Source organism: Saccopteryx leptura, chromosome 5 (genome assembly GCF_036850995.1).
Source record: "Saccopteryx leptura isolate mSacLep1 chromosome 5, mSacLep1_pri_phased_curated, whole genome shotgun sequence".
NCBI lineage: Eukaryota > Metazoa > Chordata > Mammalia > Chiroptera > Emballonuridae > Saccopteryx > Saccopteryx leptura.
Window position 1 is genome coordinate 196,299,824 of NC_089507.1, and position 21,345 is coordinate 196,321,168.

Below are 21,345 nucleotides of genomic sequence, written 5' to 3' on the forward strand. Positions count from 1 at the left end.
CTCTACCCTGCAGTCATCCATCTGCCCTTGGGGTTTTACGTGGTAGGGGGCACAAAAGGTGGGGAGGGGGCTGGGGGCAGGCGCTATCCAGATGTCCCCTGGGACCCCTACCCTGCGTCTCATTTCTGCCAGACCATGCAAATCCGGCATGTCAGTCTGCTTTCCTGGGGGGCAGGGAAGGGGGCCCCAGACATTTCATCTGCCCAATATGAGAGGTGGAGGAAGTGTGTCTGAGAACACTCTGGGTTTCTTGGCCGGATCTTTTGATTTCTCCCCCTAGAGCAGTCCAGACTCCCAGGCAGCTGTCTGTTAACCTGCACCTCCCATTCGCAGGCTTATGACTAGCTTTGTGCCGGCCACTTAACACGGAGCCGAGACTGAGGGCCGGAGAATGTGGGGCTCTGAGCCTTTTCATCCTTTTCTCCTGAAAACCTGTAATTCCCTTGCCCCAGAAGGGAGACCGCAGCTGGCTGAGTCTGTAATATTCTGACTTACACAGTCACTAAGGTTTCTCCCCGCTCGCCCGTTACTGTAACGCCCGTCTCTAAGGAAGAAAATCCTAAATGTCGTGTTTTGAGGTTAAGGGGTCCTTTAAAAAAGAAAAAGAGAAGGACCAAAACAACATCACCAAGCTTGTGTGTGAGCAGGCGCGGGCCGGCCCCTCCACCAACTTCCCAGGTGGGAATGGTCCTCCAGAAGGGGGGGCTGTGAAACAGCAGGGCCTGGGGCCGGAGGACTGTCTGCACTGTAACTGGGTCTGTCTTGGAGTAATTAAAGGGAAATGATGACATGAACCCTGTCACCAAGCCAGTGTGCACCAGAAAAATGAGTGGCACTAGGATTGATTTTTTTTTCCCTCCAAAAACTGGTCTTTCCCAGCCCATGAAAAACACACTCTTGGCTTGATTTTTGAGGAAACTTTTTTTTTTTCTTTTTTATATAATTGATTGCATATCTCCTGGTCTTCTTTTTCTTTTTTAAAGAGCAGCAGGGACCCCCGTTCCTTCAATTTGCGCAGGGAGATGTGAACTTTGCCAGCCGAGCTAAGGGTGGGCACAGCACGATGCCCGTGAGCCCGCAGCCTTAGCGATGAGATCGAAAAATCATCTCCTTTTTAAAAGCTCCAATCGGGGAGGTCTGGACTTTTTTTTTTTTTTTTTTTCTTTTCTAAATAGTTGGAGAAGCCAGACTTTCAAGATGGCCTTGGTGTGCTGCCTTATTTGGGAGGCAAATTGCTGCTCGTTTGTCAGACAAAACAGATGTGGCCAGGAGACAACATCTATTTTCATAATTTGAAACAAATCTGGTGCACCGCCTTGCTTTTCAGTGGGGCCCACTCATGCAGAAAGACTGACGCCCAGCAGCATGGAGCAGAAATATTTATAACTCATCAGTTGAACTTCCTTCTGTCCACAAGGAGTTGCTTTCTGCCGGTGACGGGGAATGTGAACATTTGATAGGCAATGTGTACTATTGCAGTGGGTTTAAATTATCTTTTATAATGGAGAAATTGGGGGGCTCAGCTCCACCTCCTCAGTGGGTCTTCTCATCTTCCTAGTGTGTGGGGTGCTGGCTAAGGACCCCTGCTTGCTGACCATGTTCATACCTGTTTGTCAAGAGGTGCAGTTGCAGGGATAACTTGGGGGGACCCCTCTGGGCAACAGATAGCACCCCTGACACTCCAAGAAGACCCAGGAGCTGGACCCCTCATCAGTGGGGAATTTGTGCTTTGGTTTGCAAGGGAACTTGGGGGTCATTGCCCCATTTCATGGATGAGAATACTGAGGCTGAAAGAGAAACACCTTGCCCAAGGTCATGTGACGATTTGATGGCAGAGCTGGTCTCCTGCCTTTGAGGCAGGACCCAGAAAGAATCCACTCAAGCCCCCATTCCCAGCGGCAGCCTTCCTGTCCTGACTCCAGCTACGTGCAGCCGTGTATATACACTTGTGTGCAGTTTATGCAGGGTGGGCCTGGGCATCTGGGGAATTGGTGATCGCTGTTCATCCATCAAATAATTGAACTCCTGCTCCGTGCCACTGAAGGAGATGGGGGACAGATGGTGGTGACTGAAGGGACCTGGGCTGGCCCGCATGGAGCTCAGCCTCTAGTGGGGAAGCAGACAGCAGATGGTGTGCCCCCTATCAGGTGGGACAGCTACAAACATTCCCAGACATTGCCAGATGTCTTCTGGTGTGCAGGATTGCCCTCAGTGAGAAACACTGCTTTAACCCTCGGGCCTGCCCTTGACGTAGCTGTGTGAGTGCGGGCGGGCAGGCTGGCTGGCAGCCTCTTCATCTGTCAAGTGTACGTGATAACAGGACTCCCCGCAGTGGCTGGTTGGGAGCCTTGAATGGTAGAATGCACTTAGAGCTCTTAGCACAGCGCAACTGAACCATAGTGGTGAAACTCCCTGCTGTGTGTCTGATGGGCGAAAGTCACTCCTCCACTCATTCATCCAGCCAGGGCTCCCGGGGCTTTCGGTGAACATGAGCCAGGCTCCACACCTTGTGCCAGACACACCTCACTGAGATGGGCAAGGGCATGGCCCTCCCTCCCTGGGTGGGGCATCTCACTGACCCTAACAAAGTACACCAGTGTGGGTGGCCAGGACTCCTTGACTCTGAGCAACTGCCTTCTCCTCTCTGGTTCCATCCTTTTCACATCTGACCCATGTCGGCATCTCCCAGCTGCTGCTTCCCCCAGGGACCTCACATCCAATAGGCTTGTTTTCAGAAGTTCAGGTTGCTTCGGGGATCTCTGAGCCTCTCAAGGTCCTGGCATCCACCCCTCCTCTCCCTTCCACTGTGTGAGTTTCAATATTAGACTCCAGCATTTGCTTTTATATCTGGGACTGCAGCTAAGAATTTATTTGAAGCAGTGGTTCCCCACCAAAGAGAAAGCCTGATAGAGATTGTTTAATCTGCAGCAGGCAGCTATGCAAAAAAAAAATACTGAAGCCTGCAGGTCCATTGACCTGCCACTGAAGTGCCGTTCAGTCTGTTGGATGCAGGGGACATGGGGCCCGGTGTGCTGCGTTTAAGGAGCTTCCGTGGCAATTGTGACATGTGACTTGTTTGGAAATCACACTGGAAAGTGATACCTGGATCATGTTTAACTCACCTTCTCTGCACACCCCCTGCTGGTATACGCACACACAGTCACCCCGGGAGTCATGCACACTTGCCCAGCCCAGAATCAGCCAATTCCTCACACCGTCCTTCCACATCCCAGTGGCATCAGTCTTCCTTCTTGCCCTTGAATGTGACGGGCATTCCTACCTCAGGGCATTTGCACTAGCCATTCATTTGGCCAGGAGTGTACTTCTCCCAGCTTTTCCCAGCTTTCAGGTCTTGGCTTCAAGACCACCTCCTCAGACAAGCCGCCCCTGACATCCCATCTAGAGCCCTCCCACCCAGCATTCCATTCAGCACCTTTTTGCATCACCTTTCTAGCACCCCGAGAGCTACTGGTGCTTGGTGCTTACTTGTGTATTTCCTAGCTCAGCGCCCTCCTCCCCCTGCCCCTGGCAGCACTGAGCCCTGCAGGGGCCAACACTTACTTCTCCCAAGCTAGCACAGGGGCTGGCATGGACCCCCAAGCTCAGAGGAACCAGTACTCATCACAGAGCAAATCCAGCTCAGGCCAGGTTTCCTGAGAAAACAGGTGCGTCATATTTGAGAAAAGGATGCTGGACTGTCTTCTGACGCCCTGTAGCTCCTGACTCTGCTATGCCTGTGGTGGCCACTCACAGCAGAATTCATAGTCACTTTACCATTGGCGATACATTGATACTTTACAGTGATACAAGGACACGTTGATACATTGTGCTGGGGACAGTTGATTGTGTTGGGGATACAGTGACACTTTGATACACTGTATTGGGATATTTGATTGTATCGGAATACAATGATACTTTCTATTAAGGGAACCCAAGCTGTTCTCCCTCCCCTTGGGAAAGAAGTTGGAAGTTCTTTGCTCTTTATAGGGGGAAGCCAATAAGAGCCAGGGCTTAGAGGTTGCTTCAAATCATCTCTCTGCATTTCTAAAATTTAAATGGTATGTTTAGAATTTAATCTTCAAACCTGGGAGCCAGACCTGCAAGTTGAAAGACGACAGCGGAGAGATGGTTTCATTTGGCTGGCTGCAGTCTCCAGATGGCAGCTGCTGGGAGCGGGAGACGGGAGGGGGCTGGCAGGGCGAGCGGCTTCTGTTTCGGCCCTCCCCCTCCCCCCTGCAGGAAGCCACCCCTCCCAGGGCCGGGCCTGGGCTGCACCCCAGGGATTGCTTGAGACTGCTGGCAGTACCCTCTGCCAGTGTGAAGCAAGGGCCCCAAGGGACAGGGCCTTCCATCTTCACTTTAAAAAAAGAAGAAAAAAAACAAAACCTTTATTTTGGGATCATTGTAGAATTGCACGCAGTTGTAAGAAATAATAGAGGGCTTTTGTGCATATCACCCAGTTTCCCCCAGTGGTAACATCTACACAGCCAGCAAATCGACATTTGCTATAACGCATCGACCTCATTCGGGTTTCCTGTGTCATGCACTCATTTACGTGAATGTGTATGTGTGTGTGTGTGTATGTTTAGTTCTGTGTAGTTTTATCACATGGAGATTGACGCGAGCCCATCACAGTCTAGACACAACAACCCCATGACAAGGACCTCCTCATTCTTTCTACCCTTTAATATCCACACACACCTCCCTCCCGTTTCCTCCCTAACCCCTGGCGACCAGGCTCGCTATTATTGAGTCACTTTGAGAACATTATATAAGTGGAATCATACAGCACACAACCTTTGCAGATGGGCTATTTTCACCCAGCGTGATTCTCCAACGTCCACAGCCCATTCCTTTTCATCACGGGCAGTCCCCTAGGATAGGGACGTGCCACGGTCAGTTTACCCATCCAGCTGTGGAACAGCATCAGGCCGCTTCCAGTTGGGGCTGTTACAGAGAAAGCCGCTGTGAGCGTTCACGCACAGGTGTCTCTGTGGCCGTAAGACTCATTTCTCTGGGGGAAAGCCCAGCTGGGCAGTTGCTGGGTCATATGGTCTTTTGCATGTTCCATTTTGTGAAAGCTCCTTCACTTTTCATTAACATCCCTGTGTCCTCTGCGTAGAGATAAGAGTCCTTCTGGTGAGTGGACCTGGGGCATGGATTCCTTCCTTCCATCTTCGCGAAGGGCAGCGTATTATTCCAGGCATGGTGCTAACAGTTTTTTTTTGTGTTTTTTTTTTTTAGTTTTTATTTTATTTATTCATTTTTAGAGAGGAGAAAGAGACAGAGAGAGAGAAGGGGGGAGGAGCTGGAAGCATCAACTCCCATATGTGCCTTGACCAGGCAAGCCCAGGGTTTCGAACCGGCGACCTCAGCATTTCCAGGTCGACGCTTTATCCACTGCGCCACCACAGGTCAGGCGGTGCTAACAGTGAGAACCAGATAAACAAGGACCTTCACACGGAGCTTTCTTGCTGGAGAGGTGAAGTCAGGAATAAATAGGCAGGCAAATGAATAAGGATAGTTTCTCATCGTAGCCAGCATGTACACAGTGCCTCCCTATACGGCAGGTGCTTTCTAGGTACTTCACAATCTTCAAACAGGCCATGGAGGTAGAACTAACATTTCTCCATGCTGCAGATAAAAAAAAGCAGAGGCACAGAAAGCCAGAATGGGACAGAGCCGGGGTGGCCCTGGCTCCTTCACTGAACCGTGCATTACCCCTCAAGGCCGAGACAGGCCATCAGGAGATGCAGAGCGAGGTGAGGGGTGAGTGTGTTTAGGATGGGGTGACCAGGAGGTCTCCCTGAGGTGGGTCATGCAAAGATCCCGGGACAAAGTGCATGTGCAAAAGCCCTGGGGTAGGAACAGGAAATATGCCGTCGTGGGCAAGGGAAGGAGGTGGAAGGTACGGAAATGAGGTTGAGTAGGCCTTGTAGAGTTTTAATCTGACCGCGAGTCAGTAACTCAATTGGTGTTTTTTTTTTTTTTGAATTGTTGTGGCTGCTATGGGCAGGGTAGGTGGAAGAAGGGAGTCAGTGGGCAAGGGAGGAAACAGGAAGATGAGTGAAGACACATAGGCAAAACAATTTTTGAGGATACCTCCTAAGTCTCCCCCAGCCCCAGCCTAGGGCCACCTCACTGTCACGTGGCTCTGTCCTGCCAGCGCGGGAGGAAGCCCTCCCAGTCTGCCTCTCCCTGAGCTTCCACCCCGACCTCGATTTCCCGTGTACAGCTGTCTCCTGGTGTTTTCTAGTTTCTCCACTTTTTTGTTCTTGCTGTTTCTCTCTTCTCCCTCTGCCCACACCAGTTATCATAGAAACAGAATTGACCTGCTCAGTTTCAGCCCCTCCAGATCATTAGTGGAAGTATGCTGGTCAGGCAAGGCTGCCTGCTTTTACCCTAACGATGCGGACCAGCTCCTGTCGGGAGAGCAAATGGGCACTCCCCCGCTCAGTTAGTGCCTGGAAATCCTGGGAGGTTGTGCTTTTATTGACCCGTGCTCGACAATTGGGAGACTAAGGCGGGGGGGCCAAGGTCACGCTTACAGGGTTAGAATCCAGAGGCAGGCCACACGCTGCCTACAACTTTGCCAGGTCCCCTTGGATGGAGCTCAGAGGAAAGGCACCTCCGTGAGCTTCCGCCTCTCTTAGAGAAGAGCTGGGCAGACCTGGGTCTTTCTAGCCTTTGGCATTTTGTGGAAGATGTTGTTCCAAAGGAAGTGATACCAAGGGCTGAAGTGGTCTCATGGTGGGGTAGGGGCCTTGGGGTGGGAACCAGGAGAGACGCTGGTGTTCTGCGAGGCTTGTACCTGCCCCCTGGCTGTTCGTTTTTGCTTGTCACCTGAAAAAGAAAGAGGAAAAGACTGAAACAGGGTGTCAGGAAAAAGCCACACAGTCTCACACACACACACACACACGGGAGATACCAGAAAGACAAGTACCCTGAGAGAGAAGGAGACACGTACACAGACAGATGGGAGATTTCAGATCATCAGTTGCCTGCCCAAAAATAAACCCAGCCAGGGGCACAGATTTGAATCCTGTTGCCACAGAGAAAACAAGTCACGGGAGGACTGACAGTGCCTCAGCTGCCCTGGAAACCCTGAGCTCCCAGCACTGGCTGTGGACCCCGGTGCCTGGCACGTCGTAGTCGGTGCACAGCCAGTCTTTGCTGCTTGAATGATGGTGGAACTGCAGGGTCCCCAGGAGAGATGTCGATAACAGACTGCCTGTCCTTCTGTCCCCACTGGGTACATTTGTGTTTCCATAGGTCTTTCTACCAGGGCAAGGATCCCGCCTCCGGGACAAGGAGCCAGTTTCCCTGTTTCCCCATGTGTAGCTCCTTCATCTACTCAAGGTGTGTGCGTCTTCCAACAAAACGCAGACTCCAGGGGTACACATCGGTCATTTATCTTCCCACTGTTCTGGAGGCTGGAAGTCCCAGTTCAAGGTCCTGGCACGTTGAGTTTCTGGCGAGACCTCTCTTCCTGGCTTGTAGACAGTCACATGGCTTTTCCTCGGTTTGTATCTCTTCTAAGGACTCGCATCCTGTAGGTCCAGATCAGGGCCTCTCCCTTATGGCCTCATTTAACCTAATTATTTCCTAGGGGCCCCATCTCCAAATGCAGCCACACTGGGGGTGAGGGCTTTTAACAAATGAATTTGGGGAGATAAAGACATTCAGCCTATAACACAGGCCCCCTTCTGATCCAGGTGGGAAATTTGGGAAGGCAGGTGAGAACTGTTAGCTCTGCAGGTTGTTCTGTTAGCAGCGACCCCCGAGTAGCTATCACTTGTAGGGCTTATTGTGAACTTGGCACTGAGATCCGTTTCTCCTCGATTCTCACATCACACCCATGAGAGGTAGGATCTGAAGGTGGGAGGTTGAGCCAGACAGGCGTGTGCCCCATCCAGTTCATCATCACAACGTGAGGTGGACGCTGGTGGTGCCTGCCTCTCCAGGTGAGGAAACTGAGGCACAGAGAATGACATAACGTCCTCCTGTCGCAGGTTTGGCTACTGGCAGAGCTGGAATTGGATTCCAGCAGGCCAGCCCCAGGGCCGTGCTAGTCATTGACTACCTAGCCCTGAGTTTACAGAACTGAATTCAGTTCTTGGGGCCCGGGGAGCCTATCCACCCCTCCTCACCTCTCCTGACGTCTGACCTTGGCCATCAGTCTACCCCCTGGCTCCTGCCCTGGCTCAGACCCAAATACCTGGCTTCTCTCTCGGTCTGGAAAGGGAAGTGCACCCCTGGGTCAGTGGGGAGACCCCTCCAGACGGTGGCCGCCTGGCCAACCTCAGAGGCGCCCCCGCACGCGGCCACTTGATTGAGGAGCTATTGAGAAGTGGCTAAATAGCGACAGCATTGTGCCTCCCGATTCAGAGCGGTGCTTTGTGTCTCAGAGGCTTGGAAGCGGAGTGTGGTTCACCTCCCCTCCTGGCGCTGCCCTCCCGGCTCATGTTGGGAAACACCAGGCTCTTGAAAATTGGTCATTGAGAGAAATGTCTGCTGGTTTTCAAGGAGCACACACGGTGCCTCCCAAGTGGTGGGGGGAAGCGTGCCTCCTATTGTCAGCCGCACTCGGAAACTCACACACACACACACACACACACACACACACACACACACACCACACAGGCTGGATGAAGTCTTTTTAGTATGCTAATGAAGACTTAAAAAAATAATAAAACAAAGTGACCTAAGAAATGCAAACAGTATAGAAATACAGAAAGTAAGGAGCCACCCTCTTCTAGAAGTAACCATCAGTAACAATTTGATATTTATCTTCCTGTGTGCTAGAAAAATGGGTCCATGTTATATAGACTGTTCTAGTCTCGTTATTTCTGTGCAACAATAACTGCTAACGCTCTTCCATCATCAGACCTATTGACCAGTGGTTTTCGACCACGGTGATTCTGACCCACAGGGGACACTGGGCAACATCTGGAGACATTTTTGGTTGTCACAACTTGGGAGTGATGGTGCCACCAGCATTTGGTGGGTAGAGAACAGGGATGCTGCCCAACACCCTTTGATGTCCAGGACAACTCCCCACAGGGAACAAGCAAACCCTAGTGTGTCACAGTATGGGATATAATGGGGCCACTAAAAATATTCAGAAGTCTACAGCAGGGCTTCTAAGCTTGGGCTCTACTGACATTTTGAGAGTTGGTTCAATGGGATTTAGATGGTCTCTGGTTGCTCACTTAAAAAAAACAACAACCTTGCAGTGGTATTCTTATGCATTCATGCTTTCCAGACCTGTGAGTTGTTTGTTAGATACAATGGTGGAAGTTAAAATTGCTGGTTGAAAGGTAGCATGGATTTTTTTTTGTATTTTTCTGAAGTTGGAAACAGGGAGGTAGTCAGACAGACTCCCGCATGCGCCCGACTGGGATCCACCCGGTATGCCCACCAGGGGGTGATGCTCTGCCCATCTGGGGCGTTGCTCTGTTGCAACCAGAGCCATTCTAGTGCCTGAGGCAGAGGCCATAGAGCCATCCTCAGCGCCCGGGCCAACTTTGCTCCAGTGGAGCCTTGGCTGCGGGAGGGGAAGAGAGAGACAGAGAGGAAGGAGAGGGGTGGAGAAGCAGATGGGTGCTTCTCCTGTGTGCCCTGGCCAGGAATCGAACCTGGGACTCCTGCACGCCAGGCCAATGCTCTACCACTGAGCCAACCAGCCAAGGCCCCCTACTCTCCAAAATTAACAAAATGCATTCAATGTATTTTAAATAACTTCCCATTGCACCTCCCACAAGTCCATTGATGGCACCGGGTCTCTTTCCACGAGTTCACTCCACTCTGCCAATAACTCTCGAACAGTGATTGATATTGTGCTGACAGTGGGTGTTTAAAGATTTTCGATGTCGGTGACAATAGAAAAAAAACATCCCATTAGCTCTTTCCATTTGGATAATAGCAAGGAAGATAAAAGCCACTGCTTTGTCTTTCCCTATTGAAGGAGCATTTAATCATGAGATTCTAAAATGATTCCACGGGCCCTTTGCTGCCCTTCGAGTTCTTATCCCGCCGTCCGGTTCCCGCACGCACTTTCAGACCCACGGCTGAAACCACAGCCCCCTCCGAGGCCACCTCCGAAAAGATGACCTCGGGACGTGGAGGCTGAAGCCCCAGACCCGAGGAGGACTGCACATTCTGCGACTTGGACATAAGAAGTCCGTTCTGGGTGGTCCTTCACAAACCAAGACCAGTGTCTTACCAGCTGGAGGGAGATGCCCAGACGGCAGGATATGTGGAGTTAATGATTTATATTCAAAATCCATTAGACCTGGCCCCGAGTTTGTTGTCTTGACTGTGTCTGGGCTCCTTGGGCTCCCAGACGCTGCCACCAGCGCTGGGTCAGCCTAGTGTGGCTGTGGTTGGCGGAGTACAGAGCAGAGTCCTAGATCCCGTGCTGAGGCGCTCACGCCCGAAGGTGGGGAGACGAGTTGGAATTCAGTGTGTGGTGCCCACGTGCTCGGGAGCCCCGAGGGGGCAGGCCAAGCCCAGCAGGGAAGCACGTTGCGTGCACACATGTGTATGCATGTGTGTGTTTGACCGGGGAAGGAGGGAGAGACAGCTAGCCAGGTGAGGCAAGGCTGGAAGTGGCCTTCAGGCAGAAGGATGGTGTGAGCTTAGACCACCTTCTGTTGTCACGTTTGATCTGCAGCAGCACGCAGGCCCAGAGGACGCCTGCCTCCCTGGAAAGGTGGTCAGTCCAGTCCAGTGTTGCGGAAACAGCACGTCGCTCTCTCACGGGGCAGCTGCATGACTGGCCTCAGGCGCCTCCCCCTCTCCATGTGAGGGTGGGCAGGCCTTCTGGCACCTGGATACAATGGGCTCCCCAGCCAGGGACACCTGATAGGGTGGTGGTCAGGTACCCTTCCTAGCCCCACAAGGGCTTTCCCAGGGCCAGCTGATCAGTCTGGGCTTTGCCGCCCTTAATTCCAGGATGAGGGCCTTGCCCCTCACCCTAGAAGTGCTGCCGGACACGGCACCACAGGCAGAGCCCCTGGGAAGCGTCGCTGTGGGAAGCCACTGTCTGTGTTGGATACCGACAGATGCTGCTTACGTCTTCTTTTCTCTCTTACTCTGAATGTCGTGCCGACCCCTCTGGGAGAGACGTTGAAGTGGTTCCCAGTGCTCTTTGTTTTTCGTGCAGAGCTGCGTGGGCCTTCTTGACACTCAGGTGTGCTCACGAGAACAAATGTGATCCTTTATTCAACATACTGTGCACTTGTTCTGGGGAAGGCACTGTCCTAGGTGCTGGGGACACAGAGCCTAAGCAAAGAGTCACTTCAGGTGACACTGATGTTCTAGGAGGGAGAGGCAGGAAATGAAGAGTTGGATGGGTCACAGGTGGCATTCCAAATTAGTACCGCAGAGAAACATGAAGCAGGCACGGGACACGGGTCCCGGTGGTGAGGACAGAGCACTGTGTCAGTCAGGGTGCCGAGGGCCTTGTCCTGGGGAAGTGACGGGAGCGGAGACCAGAAGGCAAGGGGGCAGCAAGCACTTGGATATAGGGAAAGGTTGTTGCGGGGAGAAGGAAGGCTGTGTGCAAAGGCCCCAAGGTCAGCTGTGCTTGGTCCGTTCACGGAAGGCGTGGGGGCAAAGAAAGAAAGGATTCCAGGAGAAATACATCAGAGATAAGTCGCCAGAAGTTGATTCAGTTGATCAGAGGTTCACACTGGAAAGGTTCAAGGGGTTACTTCACTCAACAGAGGTATGAACAGCCAGTTAATGGTGTCCTTTAGCTCCAGCCCTGGCAGAGGGCACCCCCTCCCGAGGGCCTTCTCCAGCTGCTGCAGACTACGACGTCAAGATGGCGCCAAATAGACTCGTGTATTTCTCTCCCCTGTGGTGTGAATTGGGGACTGGGTCAGCCCTCCCATATTTTTTTACCCCAGACAGCGATAGTTTGCCTGTGGTCACAGGATGTGGCAAAGCTGGGATTCGAACTCAGGAGCATTGGAGGCAAACCCCATGTTCTTAACCTGTACTCTACATTCTGCCATGAGCAGTTTTGCAGGAAGCCTCGAACCCTGGTGCCAGGCACGTCCGGCCAGCATGTGACTTGTTCCCTCCTGGACACTGGACAGTGCCTCAGGGTGATGTGTCCGGGTAGTGGAGGCCAGACACTCAGCTGTGTGCTAGGGACAGAGTAGGCCCTTGATAAGTGGTACGGTCTGATTGTAAAACAGAAAACTGGCTGGCCCATGTTGCTGACCACCTACTAAACCTCAAGAGAAAGGCATCCTTTCTATTTTTTTTTTAGGTTTTTAAAATAGTTTTATTCATTTTTAGAGAGAGGGGGGAGAGAGAGAGAGAGAGAGAGAGAGAGAGAAGGGGGGAGGAGCAGGAAGCATCAACTCCCATATGTGCTTTGACCAGACAAGCCCAGGGTTTCGAACCGGCGACCTCAGCATTTCCAGGTCGATGCTTTATCCACTGCGCCACCACAGGTCAAGCTCCATTTTTTTTTTTTAAACCTATAAATGATCTTACCCAAAGAAATTAATGTGCCATTGGGGTTGTTTGAAATGGCACCAGGAGCGATCAGAACGATTCCTTTGACGTCTAGTTCAATTTTATTTGAAAATCTGGGCTGGGGGAGGAGCTGGGTTCTCATTCAGAGGCAGTGGGGGTGGGTGAGGGAGTAGGGGCAGCCAGTGAAGTGGCTGGAACCCCGGGCGGGCGGGGGCTCCGTGGAATGACAATGAGGCTCGCCCCGGTGGGTCTCATCCAGGCAGGATAACAAGATTAGATTTTCATAAATTTCAGACAGTGCCAATTCCTAATTCCTTGGTGTGCAGCCGGGAGGCCAGACAGGGCAGCCTTGCACGGCTGCTTGTTAACCAGGAAGCAAGCCGGCTGCCCCTCCGCCGCGAGCAGACACGAGGGGGGAACCCCAGGGAGGTCGTCTGGTCTGGAAACCTCCTGGGGGCTGGCGGGAGCCAGGTGAACTCTGGCCCAGCTCCCCAGCCGAGGAAAGAGAAATGAGCCCCAGCACGCCACTGCCACTTGAGTTATTCACCAAAACCTCAGCGGCCATTGCACCCTCTTCCCCTCTTCTATGTCCTACCTGTACGGCCAGCCGGGGCTGTTCTGTGCACATGTTAGCAAACGCTACACCGGCCCCCTCCCCATTCTCAGCAGGCAAGTGGCCCAAGGCTCCTGCATTTATTCATGTGGCAGCTCTGTCACCAGGAACAGGGGGCCATAAACTTGGGACTCCAAAGAATCACATCTTTTCCTTCGTTCACCTGATCCAGAACACAGGCTCCAGACCATGGCGGCATCGACAGCACCTGCTCTGTGGTCGTCACTGGAAACCACAGGTCTTGTGTCCCATGGAAACCCGCCAGGTCGTATTTATTTAACGTGATCGGATCCCTGGGTCACAAGGGTAATCCTGTGTGTGTATTCTCTCTGCATCACAAATCTGGTCGGGCGTTTCGTAACTGTTTTTTTTGTGTTTTTTTTTGAAAGAATTGGTTCCTTTGTAAGCCGCGATTTTAATTTCGTTTTTAAAACCATATTCTGAGCGAGCGTCCTGGCTACCCCAGCTGCCCCGGCTCCACGGCGAGGAAGAAGCGGGGACCCTGAGCCTAGAAGCCGGGGGTTCGGGACCGCTCCCTGACTTGGCTCCTGGCCTGTGATGGGAGCCCTGCCGCCCCCACGGTTGATCGTGGGAATGAAGAGAGGGAAGTCCTGGCCTGGCAAGGTGTTTGGCACACAGGTTGTGGCAAAGGAGAGGGCAGCTGTTAGTATCTTTTTATGCAATGCTGTGGGCGGTGCTCACAGCTCCCCTGAGCGCCTGGCAAGAGGTTCCTTCCTAACTGTCCTGTGAGTGTCCTTGTGTCAGCGGCGAGCGACAGCACCGCTGGCCACAGATCCTGGCTCCGTGGACCACGTAGTGGGTGATGCTCCTACCTGGTGACCAGCCCCCATTCACACAAGCCCTTGGCTTGAACCCTTGGTGTTTCTGACACTCTGCAGCCGTGGCGCACAGGACCGTTGGGTGTGGGACAGTCGGTCTAACCTGGCCCTGATGACGTGGGCGTGGGGTTCTGCGCCGTTGGGCTGTATGGTCTTTAGCCAGTCACCTCACCTCTCTTGGCCTCAGTTTCCTCATCTGTAAAGGGGAAAGGAGGTCATGTTAGTATCCATGACCCAAAATGACAAGATTCAACAAGACAACATCCGTAGGGTTCAGGCTGTGCCTAGCATGTCGGGGATCAGAGATGCGTATGCACTCGGCTCAAAATGACTACGTCCGTCTCTGGCAGGGAAGGCGGGAGCAGGGAGGGTCAGGCCACTCCAATGAAGCAGAGAGGAACATGTTAATTTGAAATTATTCACGAGGAAAGAGGATGCTAAATTAAATTATTGTGACCTTACTGTGCATGTGGAAGACGGGCTTGGCCACCCCCGAGAGCCTGACACATTCATCACCCATCCCACACGGGAAATTACAGAGAATAATGACAGTTACCCTCCCCACAGCGAGGGAATAGTGACGTTTCTGTCCCAAAGGCTCCATTCTCACAGCCAGGTCCTTGGAGTGGGGACCAGTGCCCATAAGTCCCTGGTAGCCTTGGATCCAACTGCCACCCTGCCTGACCTGTTTGGATGACCTTGACCCAATCCCCCCACCCTGGGACAGCAGGTCATGCCCAGCATTTCCAGGGCGTCAGCCTGGATGAGGGGTGCCATCAGTCTGCACGGGGAGGTCGGGAATTGTGACAACAGGTAGGGTGGGGCCCCTGCTGTCTCCTGTCCTGTTCTGAGCTCTTCCAGGTGTCCCTGGGGCTCACAAGGTGCATGTGTCCAGAGTCACCCACCTCGTGGCTGGCAGATACAGGAAGGCAGGACCGACCAGACGTCCTCAGAGGCACTCAGGGTGTGCAGAGGAGAAACTAACAAATACTTTGGGAAAACCAAGAGAATTTAGCAGAAGAAGGCCCTTCCCTGACCTCAGCTCTCTCAGGGAAGCTCTGAGTTTAGGATCCAGCCCTGTTTTTTCTAAGCATGGCCTAAGGCAACTGCTCTAGAGCCTCAGTGTGCTGGTCTGCAAAATGGGAATGGTGATGGCACCCACCTCGCAACTCAGGGGAGGAGAGCTCAAAGCTGGGCGGATGCGGATGCTGCAGCTGTTAGAACCATCACCATAGCTACCGCAAGTGGTTACCATGAGTACAGCGAGTTTGGGCTGTGGACCAGCCCGCCCACCCCCTCTTGCTCTGTCCCCTTGGTCTATGACCAGGATTTGGCTGTGAGTCCTGTGGTCATAGGCAATTTGGGGACCAGGGTTGGGGGGGGCAGTGGTAGAACCCACTTCTGCAGGTAACATGCAGAACACTTGGCCTCATGTGCAGGTAAAGGGGTCTGTCAGATTGGGGAAACTGAGGCAGGGCTCCATCCACATTTACCATTAGCAACTGAGTGACCTGGGACTCCTCTCTGAGCCAGAAGTCCCAAAGCCTCCTGCCCTGTGCTTTGACCTTCCCTATGCTTTTCAAAATGTGTTGCTGGCGTTAGAGGTCAGGCAGTCCCACAGATGGTTTCTAGGTTCAGAAGTGGTGGGGAGGTGTGACCTCTGGGGCCGCCTGCCAGGGACACCGTGCTTTCGGACACCTCTCTAGAGCAGTGTGGTGTGTAGAATGGGGGTGGGGGGAAGGCACAGTCATGCCCAGTTAGTGATGCCTGCCGTGGGAGCCCGAGTGAGGGGTCAGCGCCCATGTGAGGCCCGAGTGACCCACAGGGCCCAAGTAGATGGCAGACCCAAGCGGGGCTGTGGCCGAGTGGATGGCACACACCTGTGTGAAGAGGGTGGCGGCGTGCAGCCCCGTCTAGGGGACCGTGGGAGCCCGAGTGAGGGGTCAGCGCCCAGGTGAGGCCCGAGTGACCCACAAGGCCCAGGTAGATGGCAGACCCAGGCAGGGCTGCGGCCGAGTGGATGGCACACAGCTGTGTGAAGAGGGTGGCGGCGTGCAGCCCCGTCTAGGGGACCGTGGGAGCCCGAGTGAGGGGTCAGCGCCCGAGTGAGGCCCGAGTGACCCACAGGGCCCAGGTGGATGGCAGACCCCGGCGGGGCTGCGGCCGAGTGGATGGCACACAGCTGTGTGAAGAGGGTGGCAGCGTGCAGCCCCGTCTAGGGGACCGTGGGAGCCCGAGTGAGGGGTCAGCACCCAGGTGAGGCCCGAGTGACCCACAGGGCCCAGGTAGATGGCAGACCCAAGCGGGGCTGCGGCCGAGTGGGTGGCACACAGCTGTGTGAAGAGGGTGGCGGCGTGCAGCCCCGTCTAGGGGACCGTGGGTGCAGATGTCCTCAGGCCTCCAGGTTGCAGCCTTTCTCAGCAAATGCTTTCAGCGTACCCTTCCCAGAGACATGGGTTCATGGGCCCCGAAGGTCGTGTCTACTGGAAGGAGCACCCTAACTGCGAAAGTGCGTGGAGGTGCTGCCGGCAGGACCAGAGCCCCCTCATCCCACGGCCAAAGCCAAAACACCCAGCCCAGGGCGTTCTCTGCCACGCCGGTTGGGGCAGGTCAGCTGCTGCCGGCAGGGGCCTCTCAGCACCACTCAGTGCCCCGCCCTTGTGCCCGGGTGTGGCCTGGAGTGCCCAGTATACCCTTCAGGCTGATGGATTTGGACTGCCCATGTTTTGCTATAGCTGGGTGCTAGTGAGCCCCCCGTTAATTATGCCCCTGGGTGCTGAGCACACCACCACACAGGTCTCCCCAGCAGGTACCATTCATCTTCCCCTTTCCTTGGGGCAGCTGGGTGGATTCGGGTGAAGTCCAGGGTCACCCAGTGGCTGGGCTGGACCTCAGCGGAGGCTCAGGGACCCTCGCCAGTCTCCCTTCTGGACCCAGACCCCAGGTCTTCGGCTTCCAGACTATACCCCAGAATTCAGTTGTACTTTCTCTTTTTCTGAGTTTCCCCCTCTCCCCACCACGTGGGTTTTCTGGTCCCTGTTTTCATGGGGCTGTGGCCGGGCACCTGGGTGGATACGGCAGTACAGGCGGGGCCCTGTGCTCACGGCTGGAGGTGACCTCTCACTCTGGACATCCGACCCCAGAAACTGCATCCTCCTGCCTTCTGGGCCCCTCCTGGCTGGTCCGTGGAGCTGTGGCGGGGCTTCTGCACACCCACGCCGTCCGCTGGGGCCTCATCCATGGCTCCAGCAGCCCCACAGCTTCAGCCACTGCCGCCGTCTGGGCCCTGCAACCCGCCTGGGACAGGGACAAAGGCAGCCCCACACACAGCCTAGGCAGGGTCCCCGGAGACAGCGGAGGAGGGGGCGGAGGGCGCCCACCACCGTGATGCTGGGGTGAAGAGGACACCATGTTAGGGGAGGGAAACTGCAGTCCCTTCTGAGGAGGGAGGCCGTGGGTGTTGCACAAAGCAGGCCTGTGTGTCCCCTGAATGGGTGGCTTTATCCCGGGTCTCCTGTGGAATCGAGCCAGGCTGTCCAGGGCCTGGACCAGCCTGTCTGGGGAGGCAGAAGGTGTGGCTGCAGTTACTGGATTGAGGCCTGGCCTTTGCCCAACCCAGACCCGCCCTCCTGGCGGGAAAGTTAGGGTGTCCTGAGGGTGGTGGAGGTTTGCCCAGGTTCCTGCCAGGCCGGGCCCCAGCTGTCTCAGGGCTCAGTGTCTCACCACAGTCCCCGGCCAGTTCCTCTGCCCTCCTGGCCTCCAGAGCGGAGTGGGGACACAGTCCCACCCATGGGCCACAGCCAAGGTCCAGGCTCCAGACTGAATTCCTGGGGACAATGCATGGTCAGGGTGGGAGGAGCCACCAGCTTCGGGCCTTTGGGTTACATGAATCTGTCACTTCACCTCAGAGATGGGACGATAAAGAACCCCGGACATATGCTCAGCCCTGCACAGGGCGCTCAACTGTGTCACTGCTAACAGATCCTTCTTTGTTGTGGGGCATTCCCTGCACATAGAAGGCTGAACAGCACCACTGACCCCTGCCCATAAGCTGTCAGGAGCAACTCCTGTTGTGACAGCCACCCATGTCCCCAGATACCACCACATGTCCCGTGGGGGCCAGACTTGCCCAGCTTACTAGTGGTGCCAAGTAAACTTGGCGCAGTTGGGCCAACACATAATGAGAAGGTAGGTGTCCTGGAGAGCCTTGGCCGGACAGAGGGGCCGGGGCCTCGACCTCGGAGAGGAGGTGGATTCTGTATGGAGAAGCTTCCCTGACTGTCCCCTTCACCTGATGCATGGCTGTCTCCCAGGAAGCCTCAGGGAAAGGGCGGGGGGGATGTAGGAGGGGCTGGCCCTACAGTGTTTGGAGTTTGGGTGAGCCCTGCATGGGGGACAAAGCCCCAAATGTCACACCTTACCCGCAGCCTGTCCTGCTTTGGAAGTGACTCTGAGCTTGAACCTGTGCCCTGGGGCTCCTCAGCTAGTAGCAGCTAGCTGCTTGTTGGGCTGGGGAAGGCTGGCACCTGCTGGCTGGTGGCCTCTGTTGCCATGTCACCACCAGGGTCCCCAGCAGGGCCAGCATCAACGTCACCCGCTGCAGGGGTGGGGTGGGGGCTCCATGGCACCAACCACGGCCAGCTGCCGAACCCTCTACAAGGACCCGTCTGAATCAGCAGAAACCTCCCCGGCTCCAGCGGGATCAAAATAACCTCCTTTTTCCAGCACTTGAGGGTTTTTCCGCCTTTGAGAGGAAAAACAACCAAACCAGACACGGGAGATGAGAACTGCAGTAGCGACAGCGGCCGGGATGGATTTTTCTGAGCCTCCTCACCAGAGTGTGTCCTGCGGGGGCGTGTGTGTGTGTGTGTGTGGTGTGGATATACCTGTGCTATCTGTGCGTGTGTTGGGGCGTGTGGGGGGGTGGCTCCACGTCTCACGTGTCCCCTTGGTCTTGCAGCGGAGCTGGAGTTCGTTGAGATCACCATCATCGTGGTGGTGGTGATGGTGATGGTGGTGGTGATCACGTGCCTGCTGAGCCACTACAAGCTGTCCGCACGCTCCTTCATTGGCCGGCACAGCCAGGGCCGGAGGAGAGAAGATGCCCTGTCCTCGGTAAGGGCCCCACCCCGCAGCCCGCTCCCAGGAACTGGGTGGGAGACAGCTCTGGGTCCAGACAGAGGCTCGATGGGGCGGGGTGGTGGGAGAGGTGCCTCGCCCTGCAGCAGTGACCCAGACACCGGGAAGACCCTTCCCCTCAAGCCAATGCCCTGCACACGTCTGGGCCGGGGGAGATTCAGTACCTTGGAGGCAGCAGGTCCTCTGGAGAAAGGCCCTTCCTGGGGCCAAGTGTCATCCCCCCACCGTCCTGGCTGTGGGCCCTCGGACCAGCCCTGATCCATGGGTGGGGCTTCAATCCCCATTCATTGGGTAGAAGCCTGGGCCAGAAGCTACGGTCTGACAGGTAGAGGTAGGCTGGGAGTGAAGGAGATGGTGGCATATGGGCGGCCCCGGGACTGTGGGTGGGCACACGTCTTTGAACCTGTGTTTGCTGGGTGCTGGGAAGACAGTGCCAGGACAAGGGGGCCGTGCTGGGTGGAGCCCCCGATTTCCGGGGACGTGCGGGCTTGGCAGCGGTGTTCAGTCTCTGGTGCTGAGCCAGACAGCCAGCGGGCCTGTCACGGCAGGTCGGGCGTCTTGCTTGCGTCAGGCTGCGGCCTCGGTATGTCACCAGGTTGCCCGGGCAAGGAGCGGCTGCTCTGGTGTCTCCAGCGGGAATACTGGGTCCCCCAGCCCGAGACCCAGCGTGTGCCCAGAGGGCATGGCTGCTCTGAGGGGATCTGTGCTTCCCCGGCCCGGGCTCAGGTGCTGCTGCTGTTACCCCAGTGACGGTGCCGCCGCCGCCGGCTACAATGCACACAGGTCTGCCCTGTCTGTACCCGCCAGTTTCCCCACTTGCAGGAGCCTGGGAACCCCATTTTACAAAGGAAAAACAGGCTCAGAGAGGTGGGAACACTAGCCTGAGGCCACACAGCTTTTACGTGGGACTTTGAAGCATTCATGACCCCCGTTTTGTCCCTAGGATGCTGGGGCAAGCAAGGATACTTGGCACAGAGGAGCAGATGCCAGCCTATAGCACTTCTCTGAGCCTCAGTGTGAGCGTCTACAGAATGGGTGGAGCTGGCTTGTCTCCTACCACCCCGTACAGCCAATCGTATGGCCCTGGGAGGACAGTTAGTGAGAGTATGAAGGGGAGGCAGAAGCTCCAGTGGGAGGCATCCCTGCTTCCACGGAGCGGGGACAGTCTGCTCAGACAGAGGTCAGGATCCGGGCCCTGGTTCCAGGATAACCGAGGCTGAAAGAAAGCCACACTGCCCCCCATCTGCCCAGCCACCTGCAGAGGCCCCAGGGCGCCTGGCTGGGGAAACGGAGCCTTGCTAGGCTGGTTTCAGTGTGGCAGCTGCCCTGGGGGCTGCCCGCCACCCGGCTGGGCTCATCTACTAACTGGAGAGACCCAAACTCAGCTGCTGTCTGCCTGGCCTGGCTGTCCTGCCCCGGCCCCTTCTCAGGGTGACTTCCTGGGAGTTTGTTTCCTTGTGGACACACAGCCAAGCCCAGGTCTGTGGAACCTTCGGTGGCGGCTGCACTAGCTCCCCAGCGGTGTTGTTAGTCCACAAAGCAGAAAATATTCTACTCTCTGGCCCGTTAAGGAAACAGTTTGTGGACCCCTGTCTAGACAGGGAAGTCGTGGCAGGCTGGATGAGCTTGCCCCAAGGAAGGGTTTGGAAAGAAAAGGAACCAGATGGAGCCTGGAGTGTCAGGGAGAGGAGGGAGCGGGCAGGCGCTGTCAGGAGCAACCTAGGGTGCAGCGTTTGTGCCTGGAAGGATGCTGGGGCCATTCATTCACTGAATTGGGAAACTGAGTGAGTAAGACCTGGCCTCTGGGCAGGAGGGTCCTAATTTTTTTTTTTTTTAATTTATTCATTTTAGAAAGGAGAGAGAGAGGGAGAGGAGAGAGAGACAGAGAGAGAGAAGGGGGGAGGAGCAGGAAGCATCAACTCCCATATGTGCCTTGACCAGGCAAGCCCAGGGTTTTGAACCGGCGACCTCAGCATTTCCAGGTCGATGCTTTATCCACTGCGCCACCGCAGGTCAGGCGAGGGTCCTAATTGAGTGCAGTGTGGCCACCTGGACGGTGGGTTTCTGTACAGCAAGGCCAGGCTGATTTGGCAGCTGAGATGCTGCGGGAGCCTCGGGAGGGGCGGCTGGCTTGGTGGGTAGTTTCTGGAAGGCTTCCTGAAGGAGGAGGTGATCTCCAGGTGCACGAGATGGAGGTAGTCAGTGACCAGGATGATGGGTAGTTCTGGCGCCTACAGTGGGACCCCCAGGCACTGACTG

The 21,345-nt window shown here is 55.1% G+C and overlaps 1 protein-coding gene across 3 annotated transcripts in view; it reads left to right on the forward strand.

Moving 5' to 3' along the window:
- PMEPA1 (prostate transmembrane protein, androgen induced 1) overlaps positions 1 to 21,345 on the forward strand; it is a 49,318-nt gene that overhangs the window by 24,043 nt on the left and 3,930 nt on the right. For all 3 annotated transcript variants that reach the window (XM_066387383.1, XM_066387384.1, XM_066387385.1), the window contains exon 2: positions 18,908 to 19,062. In XM_066387383.1, the coding sequence (XP_066243480.1) occupies positions 18,908 to 19,062 (155 nt within the window). The remainder of the gene's footprint in view (positions 1 to 18,907; positions 19,063 to 21,345) is intronic.